General features: G+C 42.3%; 1 protein-coding gene across 3 annotated transcripts in view; it reads right to left on the minus strand.

Moving 5' to 3' along the window:
• Positions 1–12229, minus strand: part of NR3C2 (nuclear receptor subfamily 3 group C member 2) — a 188166-nt gene that overhangs the window by 7342 nt on the left and 168595 nt on the right. For 2 of the 3 annotated variants that reach the window (XM_057369178.1, XM_057369177.1), the window contains 2 exons: positions 7772–7902; positions 4105–4262 (listed from right to left, as the gene is read on the minus strand). In XM_057369178.1, the coding sequence (XP_057225161.1) occupies positions 4105–4262; positions 7772–7902 (289 nt within the window). The remainder of the gene's footprint in view (positions 1–4104; positions 4263–7771; positions 7903–12229) is intronic. The other variant, XM_057369179.1, reaches the window with a different exon arrangement.

Consider the following 12229-nt stretch of genomic DNA (forward strand, 5'->3'; position numbering starts at 1 on the left):
TTCAGGAATGGGTCTCTGCCCACCCAGCTCTTTCCTCACCCAGCAAAGAGCCCTCAGTGAGTTTGGGACTATTGTCACTTCCTGCTTTTTCTACTTCACACAGTGAACACAAAACTCCTRTTTCATCAACCAGTAAGGCCAAGGAAAACCACTGCCAACCAGGTGTTGATTATTTCATTACCATGCTATATTCCTTTTTGCTCCCAGTCCTATGAAAATCCCATGATGCAAATCCAYTATTACTCCAAGGGTTCAGGAAGAAAGTTTTTCCCTCCGGCATGGCTCACAGGCTGGTTCTCAGAGGTCCATGTGTCCTTTGGTGGCCCACAGTGGCCAGTTCCTAGCTGCCTAGGCAATYCTGAATGCTAAGCCAAGAGTAAAACCTTCCACAAACACAGGGAACACAAGGTAAGACCAGTGGATGGAGCCTCTGGTTTATACCCCTGCAGAGTATTTACCTCATGCCAGCAAGGAGTAAAAGKTGGATAAAATCCATATGGATTGGCCACTGACAGCATCTGACAGAACAAATATGGACCCTGGTTCTTCCTGGGCAGATGCATTTATCTGACTGAGGAGCTGCACTCATTCCCTCGAGGTTCCTTCCTAACCATGTGCTCCCCAAAACCACAGCACCTGACACCCGATGTGCCCTGGAACAGCCTGAGTTGAGCTCTTTTGTTATGCCTGGAGGATGCACCCATAGCATCACACAGCAATGAAGCATCCTCAGTCCTCGGCCAGCTCAAATTTTGAGCCAAATCTCCCTTGCTCTTCTCCAAAAAACAGCTACTGGCATGAAGGAAAAGGGATSCAACCACCACACACTGAGCAAGATAACTCTTGGAGTAGCTTCTGTCTACATTGGGGAGCTGGGAATCRATTTGTCACTTGACAGATGCATATTAGCTGCTGCAACACACACCTAGCACACTCCCACATCGCTGCTGCTCTGGGAGTAGAGGCTGGATCCATCCTCTGAATAAACACGGAAAATGCTCACCCTGAGAATTCAGGCAGCGGGACTGAAACGAGGCTTCAAACTGCTCATCGTCTGTGGGACACAACTCGGGCAGAGCACAGCAGAAGTGAGTGTACCCAAAGGTGCTGGTGACAGCTGAGGGGCTCATCTGCAGCTTCCTATCTGCAGGATTAGGAACCTGCAGAGGCACATTTGCATCCAGCACAGCACCCCTTGCAACCCCACCCCCGCAGGAGCCRTGCCCTTATTCCCACTGTCAGCTTTTTCAGCCAGTGAAATCCTGGCGCTCCCAGCCTATGGAAACATCCACCTCAGCTATAAAGTATTCCCTTCAGGAACCATAAAAAATTAATTATTCAGCAGCGTGAGCCTTCAAGAATTTATTTTTGTTTGGCAGAAAATGTCAACAAGCAAATGACAGCGCGGGGCACTGCCTTGCCAAGACAAGGGGAAGGTTCACATCAGGGTTTAATGTCATGGCATCGAAACAAAAGCCCTCTTCACTCAAATCCTGCTCAGTATCGGCCAGATTGAMACCAAATTCAGCTTTTGTTCTGCAAACTGCCCAACCATACACTACAGTCTATATGAAACGAAGCCTGCCATGCAAGGTGCAGCCCTTCCTGCCAAAGCCAACAGGAGATGCTGAGGAGAATCCCAATGAAGTTTTCAATACCGTGTGTGGTACATCTGTTTCTAATGTTCCTGAGGGCGCCTGTCAGGCTCTTCACCTCCATCCAAGTGCTGCATGTGCATCCCTCCCCGAAATGCCCACAGCTATTCATGGGCACAAGAGCAAAACCTTTGGGTTTTAGGTAGAGAGGGGGGGCTTGTCCTGGCTACACTGTGGCTCTTCAGGAAGCTATGCTCATGAGCCACGTGAAACAGTGAGAAATACAATTCCTACAAGAGAGAAATACGGGATCATAGAATCACTGAGGTTGGAAAAGCCCTCTAAGATCCTTGAGCCCAACTGTTAACCCAGCAGTGCTCTGTCCTGCATCAGCAGGCACGGCTTCACGCTGCACCATGCAAAGGAGAGCGCCCAGCGCAGCACACTGCAGGGCACGCTCCCGAGGCACATGCACTAAACCCTGCTCACCTGCCCGGGATGGGTTCTTATTTTTCAGGTGCTTTGAGGCTTTATGGATCATTAAATAAAGTTGCTGATGTTTTCAAGTACTAAAGTGCCTGCCTGGCCTTCTTGAAAATTTCTTTTTTTCCTCAGCTCGGCACTTTTCTACCTGCACATATGTTCGCTGTGTGGATGAATGATTTAGCATACTGAGCAATGTAAGACCATCTTGTTTGGGTTTTTTTTTTTTCCTCTTCCTCATATTACATAAGCCAAGCATATTGTAATTTGATATTTCCACGTACTGTATTTCATAAAGTCCTCAGACAGACTACTTAAAAATGAGGTTGGTGAAAGCAAGTCTGGAGAGGCAAAGGAGCAGCGTTTTTTATTGCCTGTCACTACACTCAGGTGAAGTGAATTCCACGAGTGCTGAGACRCTGCTCTGCTCAGATGGAAATGCTGGATACAGCAAGGAGGGCTGAACAAGCACGAATTCTGCACCGGCCCCTTCAGGCCTGCACTGCAAAACGTGCCGAGACCACAGCAGCATGTAAATATGGGGTCTCAGCTCCAGTTAGACTGCCCAGCACCAAATACATTCTGATCCTCTAAAATTATAATGGAGTAAGTTAAAAATACATAGGTGACAGCTGAAAAATGCCTTCYTCCTAGACTAAGGAACCGAGCAGAAAATTTGCATTCACATCGACTGAACGGAGAAATTCTGCACTAACARGCAGTGGGGAGAGAATATTAATTCTCACTTCTCATTAATATTATCACCACTCTAAATTTATTCAGATGGATTTCAAAAACCAAAACRCAAAAAAAGAAAAAAAAAAATCARTTTTAAAGAGAAAAAAATAAACAAGTGCCCTTGTTGAACAAGTCTCCAGTATCATCTCTGAAAGGAAGCACTGTTGTGGAGACAACCGGCCTTTCTAATGGAGAATGCTGACAATGGGACTTTCTTTAAAAAGTCCTTTGAAAGAAAGTGCTCTATTAAAACAAAAGTAATGCAAAAAATAGCCTAATTAAAAATTAAATAAAATGCAAGAGCAGCCTGCTTCCTCTGGTTAGTTCAGCTCCCAATGGTTAATGCTGTGTTTTGGAAAATGTCTGTAGGACACGGGAGCGCTCTCAGTAAGCGCGAGCCTGCAATGCAGCCACCTTAACCACACAAACACTCCCATTTCAGCAGCAAATCACAGACACTGCCTATCCTGAAGAGGATTAGAAAACTCCATAAATGCAGGGGTTTGTTAAGCTGCCTCGAGGTTCAGATGTGAATTCTTGCAAATGATTTTATCACCCATCCCTTTTCTTTCCACTAAAACACTATGACTTCCTCTGCTGGCACTGAGCAAGTGAAATCTGATCTCTGAAGAATGAGCCATTACTGCAGTACTAATAATACTCTCCCTGCCTCCCACCAAGAGTTGCAATGTTTTAATGAACAACAGAACAATATTTGAAAAATAATTCCGTATGTACATTCTGTAAACAGACCCCAGGCTCTTACACTGATATGACCTGAAGAGCACTGTACTGTACCATCTCTGCAAAATGAAATTTGAGTACAAAGACATGCATTTATGTGCAGGCTCTGAAAGCAAGTGCTGTACCTTCTTCATGCAGCAAACYTCCTTCCCTGCCCACCCAGGATGGAGCTTGCCAGATTTTACTGGAAGGGTGATCAGCATGCTGGGAACCCTCCTCTCACATATCCAAACATGACTAAAGGTCACTCTCAGYGTCCCCAGAGTCTCCCATCACTTGCTACACCAAATTAATTCCGTGTTAATTGGCACATCAGACATGCTGGATGYGTGACACACTAACCCTGCACCTTTCACCCATAATGTCTTCCACTTTCTTATTTTACTCCCCTCAAATTCAATTAATCTAAAAACTTCTCTCAGATATTCCTTTAAAAAGAATATTTTTTTGCCTTCCTGCCAGTTAACACAATTAAAGACTTGTTTACCTTGATGGAGAGATWTTTTGCTTAACTTTTCTGCACTCCTTGAGGAGTTATACTTACATCATGCATGGAGTCAAGAAGTTTAGTCAGTTGGTAGAATCTCTGCCAGCTTTGCCCAGAGTTACTTGGACATTTAGTTACCATCTTCTTTAGTTCTTTAATGTAATTTGCCCTCATTTCTTCAAATGCAGCTTGGCTTTTGAGACCATCCTTGGGAACTGTCATTGAAAAGACAGTCTGAAATTAGTATTAACTGCATTGTTTATTGATTTGATGTGCATACTTAAACAGTTACACCAGTTAATGGATGAAGGAATGAAACCTTGAAGCAAAGTCCATCATTTGGACTCAACCACAGGGATCAACAACATCACACAGATTGTCAAGCGATTCAGGCATCCTCTCCAGATGTGTGACTGCAGAAGCTGTGGCAGAGGACAAGATAACATCTCAGAAATAGGACACAGGCTAACCTTGTGTGTGAACCACTTTCAATACAATCCAACCCCATAAAAAGATGGATCAAGGGTATTTTGTTAGAAGCTGAAAACGTGATTTATCATTCTTGAATGATTCCCCAYGCTTGGCAGAGGAGGAGAAGGTACAGAATCACAGCTGTTATCTGCAGAAATGCTAGACCAAGTGACACATTTTTATGCCATCAAGTAAGACCTAAAATTTCTTTGAATGTTACCGAGCATCTGYGTAGCATCTAGAACAAAAAGAGCCATTTTTCTGCATGGAACAGGAGACTGCTTTCCAAACAGGCATCCTGACCCAGTGCTTGACCACGACAGACAGCTACAAGCATTTCTAGCGTCCTGTTAAAGTTTCCATCTGCCAGAGGGAGATGCAATCATGATCACRGAATCATCATTTTATAAGTGGGCTAAAAGTAGAGTTTTCTGATACTTTTTACTGTGATTGATAYAGCAAGGCTGATTACAAAAGAAAAYAYCCTGTTTCTTTACAGACTGTAAATWCCCCTGCACCCCTGCAGGTYCTGCCCCAAACAGGAATGGCTTATTAGGATCAGATCCCTATAAAAACTCCCAAGAGGTTATTAATAACACTACTCAAAATATTCTGAATTGGTTGAACACTGCTTAACCATCAAATGTTTTTTTTTTTTTTTTCCTCTGTATCTCTTAATCATAGTCCACTGAAGGAAAATAAAATACTGGTCTATACAGGAGTGAGTTAACTTCCTAAGCATGCCAGAAAACTATGCCAGAGTAAACTAAATGGGAAGTTACCTTCTAAAAAGAAAAAAAAGGTGATCTTCCAGTTTAGCTTATCCTGACTTAACATCTTGACAGAAACTGTCTTCTTCATAATTTTCTTCTCTTCTAAGTCCTCTCAACTGCCCTCTATCCCGCTGAAATCACATCATAAGCATGTTACAACTGCCCCAAATGGCTCCAGAGTAGAAGCTTTAAGAAAAGGCACTAGTATCTACCAGAGGGATTTAGTAATCGAAAACAAGGACTTGCCACCACAAGAGCAGCAATGACTTGAGCCACCAAGCCTGGGAGTAGGGCACAAGGAAGAATCTTTAGAAAAAGCCTAGGAGGTGACAYACCAACCTGCCAGCTGCTTGGTAAATATTATATATTTATATTACACAATCATAACATAAATATTATATGTTCATTTAATTTTCAAATTCTAGATGCAAACTCTCTCAGTCAGCTGACAGACAAAGGAAACTGTCTGGAACAAATTTACAAATTCAGTTCAAGGTGAATGAACACAGAGGCACCAATCAAGTCCAGCCACAGAGCATGCTGTGGCCCTCACACAAAACACACAGGCTTTACAGTTCCTTTAGTATTTACAGGCCTGTATTCCTACATGCTGCTCACAGACTGTTAGAGCCACTCTTTCTTTGTCTACTGCTATTTATTTTACTGTTCTGTCTGAAAATTATTATACTATCACCCCAGCCAGTTTATTAAGGAAGAAAGAAAGACCACAAATAAAGAGAACTCAAGCAAAACATGAAATTCTGGAGGTTTGCCCAGTGTTTCTGATTTTGCTTATTAAATGCAGCAATACTGTTGGCAAGCTCCCAAGATCTATGGTCTGTGGAAAGCAAGAAAACAACTGAGTTGTAATGTGTGGTTTCTTCCATATATAAATGGAGTGAAACTTCCTTGATGTGGTCGTCATGAAAGTTTCAGAATAACTTACACKGTGCTCATCACATGATTCAATAAAAGAATTTAAATGAAAACAAACCTGGCGTTTTGTGTCATAAGACTGTACCAAGGTGCAATYACTCAAAACCAGGTTTGCTGCCCTTCACTTGACACTTTCTGGGTTTTATCACCACCTTCACTTCCATTTCGCTCTCCTTTTTCTCCCTCTAATGTAAATATCCTGATTCTTCCAAAACAAACTATTTTTAGCACATTTTCTAGTGACCGTGGTGTGTGTTTCAAAGAGATCCAGCTCACTGAAGTTAATTGGCCAGACTGATCTCACCTAACAAGAGTCTTGCAATAACTCTTTAGTTTACACACTCAAGAGGGTAGAATAATAAATACCTGGCCCAAAGACATTTTGCTGTGTTTTTAGGATGTCTCCAGGTTGTTTTTTCTAAAGATTCTTCCCCTTCAGAGCTGATTAAAATGCTGCAGAGGCAGATCTCCAATCCAGACACTCTCTCAAGAACATTTTGGGAGCCAAACCCTCCCTACACACATCCAGATCAAGTAGCTTCTGGAAACACCAGGAGTGACACCCTTCAAAAAAGCCCATTTTCCCATCAGGGCAGCCCTGGAGCACATCACCTCCACACTGTTCCAGYTTCCCTGGCTGACCATCTCCACCCCTTGGTGGGGTGGGGTCACATTCTGCAGTCCAGGGCACAAAGGGCTCCCCAAAAARCAGTGTCTCTCCTCATCCCAGCCATCTGGAACAGCTTCAGTCATGAGGGAGGCAGTTGAGCCCAAAAAATTTACAGCCCCATGTGCTCCCCTTCCAAAGCAGGTACTTTAACCACAGAGCTAGCTCGTCATGATGTCACCGAGCTGCTCACCACAGAAAGGAGCAGGATTCCACAGAATAATCTGTTTGTTTACAGGTTGTTGCTGATGGAAAAGCAATGTACAAACTGCCTGTGCATTTGTACAATTGCACTGGGACAGGAGATTTGCAATATTTTCAGTAAGATAAGATCAAGAATCTGCTAATTACTACAYAGTGCAGTAACAAGCACCAAGATGTAATTTTGTACCTTAAAACTCAAAGCACGATGCTCAAGAGAAACATGAAGCACACGCTGTCATTTATTAAACTTTCAGAAGCCTGCAAAAGGGCTTTCCATTCTCAAGTCACTTGGCATTACAAAATCACCTGCTCTGCACTACAGGCAGCGCACTCTTCTGATCCTGAAAGTCACATTAACTCAGCCAATCTCTGGTGGCTCTGAATGCAGAGCAGGGGTTTTCCCTCAATCCCCATAGCTGTGGCACTTTGTTGCTGTGGTTCCYCTATGGAAAGGAGTCCAAAGCCCCATGCCTGGCCACTCCTGTCCCTCCAATGCATGACACACTCAATGCAAAGACACTTCCCGAGCTAACCCAAACCCCAAGGCACAAAGCCAGGCTCATTCCTGCAGCCAGGCTGGAAACAGTTTGGCTCTTCTGTCACACTGGTTACAATCACTGCATCTCTTTGGGAATTGGAATATTTTCAGGCATTCCCACGTAACCCAACTCACCTGTGCTTAAGAGCAGCAGCACTTTCATGATGGTGTACTCCTCGAAGCTGAGCTGCAGGCGGACAAACTGCAGGCTGATCTGGTGCATGCCCTGGCACAGCTCAAACATCGCCGACTGGCGCATCCGCTCCCTGCAAGGAGAGGGGAACAYGATAAACACAGCCTTTGCTACCCAGCAGAGCACGGGAAAGGAACAGCAGCAAATGTGGTTCCAATCTTGGACACTGATGGTGTAAATGAAGTGGCAAAAAAATGTTTTAAAATGTATTTGAGAATTGAAATGTATTGTCAGCGTTTGCTGAGCTCTGCCCTGGCTGATGGAAAGGTGCCCTCTGRAGGGGTCAGAGGTGGTGCAATAGGGGAACTGACACCCACTGAATGCATGCTCTAGATGATACATTCCCCCATCAGTTGACATCTCCTGTTCAAACACTGAAATATTCAAAAATCAAGTGTTTTTTTTTTTTTTTTTCCCCAAAATAGTAATCTAAAATAACCTGGAATAAAAGAGTATATAAAACAAGGAACTCATTCATTAACATTGAATTCTGCCTGTTCAATCCTAAAATAATTAGGATACATGACTTGTGTCCAGATAACATTTTTTTCCTTTAAATATACTTTCATAAATTTAGCTTCTGACCTTCTCTCTCTTCTCTGAGGTAATCCTATGCTAACCTATCCTGCCCAAGTTTCAGGCAGAATTAGTTAGAATTTTGCTAAACTTCTGAAGCTGCCATGCCAAACCACAACAGCCACAGCAAGCAGTCACCAGGAATTGCCTGTGTGAGCAGAAACTTTGATATACTTGTTTGTGTGTATATGCAGGGATGGACACAAGGTCCTGTAATTGTTCACTGACCGCTACTCTTCCTTTCTCTAGTTGCTCAAAACTGATTGTCTGTATTTCTTCTAACATTTCTTTTAACTGGGGAATTGGATGGAATTGGATGAAGTTCAGCTCATTATTTTAACCAAGCAACTGCTTTTTCAAATATACAAATTGGCTGGTGAAAGAGAAGAATCATACCGTGAGCAAAGACTGACATAATCTTCCTGGTGTTTTATTTCACTACTGCCAGAGCAATTTTATTTTTCTCCTTAATGCTAATAAAGTGGACTCCCCATTGTTAGATGGGCTCTGCACTTTCCCCCTGCTCCACCCTCTTCTTYAGACTAAGAACTTCCAGCTTCTTTTCTTTTTATTTTTTTTTTTTTAAATTTAATTTAATAGTAGGAGTAATGCCATATACATTTGCTTTTATTATGCATCACGGAACACTCCTGGGAGGCTCTGAGGGATACACACTRAAGTCAAAAGGCAAATGATTAATAAAGGACATTTGTATTTTAAAAACTACAYRTTAAARTAYATCTCAGGCTGCCAGAGACAGCAAYACTCAAAGTAAGAGCAGTTTTTTACATCCATCATTACTTTTGCAGGACACCAAGGTTACTTCCTCCAGCCTCAGAATATAAAGCCACTGCTTCCATCCCTGTCTGTCACCTCTACAGAGAAGGGACAGATACCACAAGCCACACACAAAATAAAACATTATAATGTTTTGTCTCAGGTTTCTTATGCTTTTTTTTTAGTGGCCAAACAGTCTCTGTGCGAGTAAACGTAAAAGTATTCTGACTCAAAAACCTGATTTTTTATGTTGCATTGCACTTTTCTGTGACATTCTTTTTCTCTGCCTTTTGTTTTTCTTTATACTTGTTTTGCTTATATACAATTGCCTAAGTAGACAAATTTCAGTTATAGTCAGAGTTTTTTTTGTTAGTTATTTCTTTCTGTCTTTAAAATATTCATTCTTTTATCTACTTACAAATATTGATCTCTGGCTTACTTTCAAAGAAAAACTTATGGCATCATTGGAAGTGAGATAAAAATTATACACAGAACAACTCACTAAGTGGTTTGTCTAATATACAGCAAACTTGTAATTTCAAAYAAGTTTCCCACCTGAAAAATCAATTAAGTTGATTTATTAAGTTGATTTATTACTTATTTACAAAATATAACTAACAAAAATTATGTTAGTTAATTCATTACTCTGTTCAATGAAAGATAAACATTTTGTAGGAGTTTACAGTATTCAACTTTGTCTTTGGTTTTCAACCCACACTGTGCAAAATAAGYGGGTCCAGAGCTTTCAAAAATTCAGATATCCCAATACTTTGAGAGCAATATCAAAACAAAGCAAGAGAAATACGTCAGAAGATAAGAAGCAAGAGAAATTAAGGCATGTCAACATAACMTGAGCAGTTATTCTTTTCCTCACCAAACACATTAGCTAAGAATAAACACTATGAAATCATCACAAATGTCTTTATTATTGTGARGAAAAATTAAAACAAACTTTCATGTTTAAAAAAAAAAGCAAATCCCAATCAACCGAACCAGGAAAATCCCAACCAACCAAATCCAGCTCTACTTCTTAACCTCTCAACATGGAAAACAGGATATGAAGATCTGGAATATAAGGATAAGTATCTTTATGGGGACGTTGAAGAAGGTAAGTACATTTAGGTAATAAAAGGCATGGAGCTGAAGCTCTGAATTCGCTATTTGGATACGCTTTCAGAAGCCGTGTCATTAGCTCAGTTTAGCTTAATCCTCCTTCATAATAATACGCTTTAAACTTTACACCTTAAGTTAATCCATCTTAAGTTCCCCCAGTGTCTCCTTACAGGCTTAATGTAATGCCYGGCTCACATTCTGTCTGACCTTTGCTGCAGCCCTGTGGTGTCCGGCCATTCCCGCTGCTGCTGCCACCCCATTCCCATTGCACCAGACCATTCCCATCCGCTCCTGCACGGCCTCTTTGGCCACCCTGCAGCAGCTGGTCACTGATTTGCTCATCACATYCCCATTGGAAATGAATTTTCCTCCTTTGCTCTGGGAGGAGAAACTTCCTTCTTGCACTTCTGCTGGGAAAGCCTGGCACCTCCTCTACCTTGGTGGGAAGAGAGGTTTTGTTCCCGCTGTTGGGGAACTGCAGCAGACAGAACTGAGGACCCCCATCACCAAAGGAAGAGCCACCCAGCTACAACAGACATGTAGGATTTGACCAATCAACCCCAAGAGAGCAGGGATGGTTTGAGGAAACAATTTAAGACAAGGCATCCCAAATACCAAACCAGTCCTATATCTCATAATACCCTTATGTGATCTTCACAGAAACTGAGCAGCCACAACAAAACCTGTGAAACTGCAAGCACACTGAACAGAAACAGATTGTTATGAATAAGTAACTCATCATTTCTGAAGTCATCAAAAAGYCCAGTATCGTAAATCTCCTGGCTGAGGATGGAAACTGCAACTCAACTGACCGTAACCAGAAAGAGGAACCCACGCAGCAAGAAATATTCACTSACAGGCGAAACTCAGCCCCAAACCAAACCTGATACCACGTTTTATTTACTTTCTCATGGGTACTATTCAAAGCTGCAGCACAAGGCATCTTCCTAAATTAGACAGGGAAGCGAGGAAAGGGAGAGCTGTGGTGGGTGTGTTGGTGTTGAAGTTTCATTAGGACTTAAGTGGTTTGTTGATAATCCCAAGGAAAAATTGGCTGAGCCATTCCTTTTCACAGTACCTCAGAGGAACAAAAATGCACTTGACTTAGTCCCCTGGGCTCTGCACTTCAGAAAAGACTTAGGAAAAGATCCAAGAAAGATTTGTAGCAAAACTCTGATGTCAAAGATAGTTTTTGTGTTCTCTGATTTCCCACTTTTAACCACTGCAAGAACCACGTCCAATTTTATAACCATGAGCCTTTCCCTTGCTAGACTAAAAACTGTATCCATTTGAAGATGRCCCACCAATTAAATTGATTTCAGGGACCTTCAGAAAGCACTTTACACTGCAACAAAACCAAAACAAACAACCAATCAAACAAACACAACCCAGCAARAAAACCTGCCAAAGGCCTGAAAGTCAAAACCTGTTTGGAAGCCCAGAAAACAAAGCATGCTTTCCCTCATGCCAAAAGAAGTCAGTTTAAACTTGACAGAGAGAGGAGAAAAACATCACCAGACACCTTGAGGGCAAGGCASAGATGCTGTGGATGAAGTGGAAAAAGACCAGGACGTGGGATTACAGAAGCCCTAATTTAGTTGCTCAAAACATCCAATCAGGGAAGTCCTTGGCCCAAATTATCCTCCCTGCCTTAGGAGGGCTTTCTCAACTGGAAAAAGTTTTGAGGTTCTCAGGGAAAGAAAAAAAAAATAAACATATTACTGTCACAACAACTAACTGTCTCTTCTGCTGTGACAGCTCCAACATTGGTGACAGAACAGCACCTAGAACAAAACTGAGCCAATTCTTCAGTGCACAGGGGTGGAACCTGCACTGCTGTGTGTGGCAGCACTGGGCATCCCTCTGCTCAGTGGACTGCAGCCAGACACCGGTGTCCCATCCTGAAGCCATTAGAATTGCCATCGAAGTCACCT

Source organism: Malurus melanocephalus, unplaced genomic scaffold (assembly GCF_030028575.1).
Source record: "Malurus melanocephalus ecotype Western Australia unplaced genomic scaffold, MMel_1.1 scaffold_105, whole genome shotgun sequence".
NCBI classification, from domain to species: domain Eukaryota; kingdom Metazoa; phylum Chordata; class Aves; order Passeriformes; family Maluridae; genus Malurus; species Malurus melanocephalus.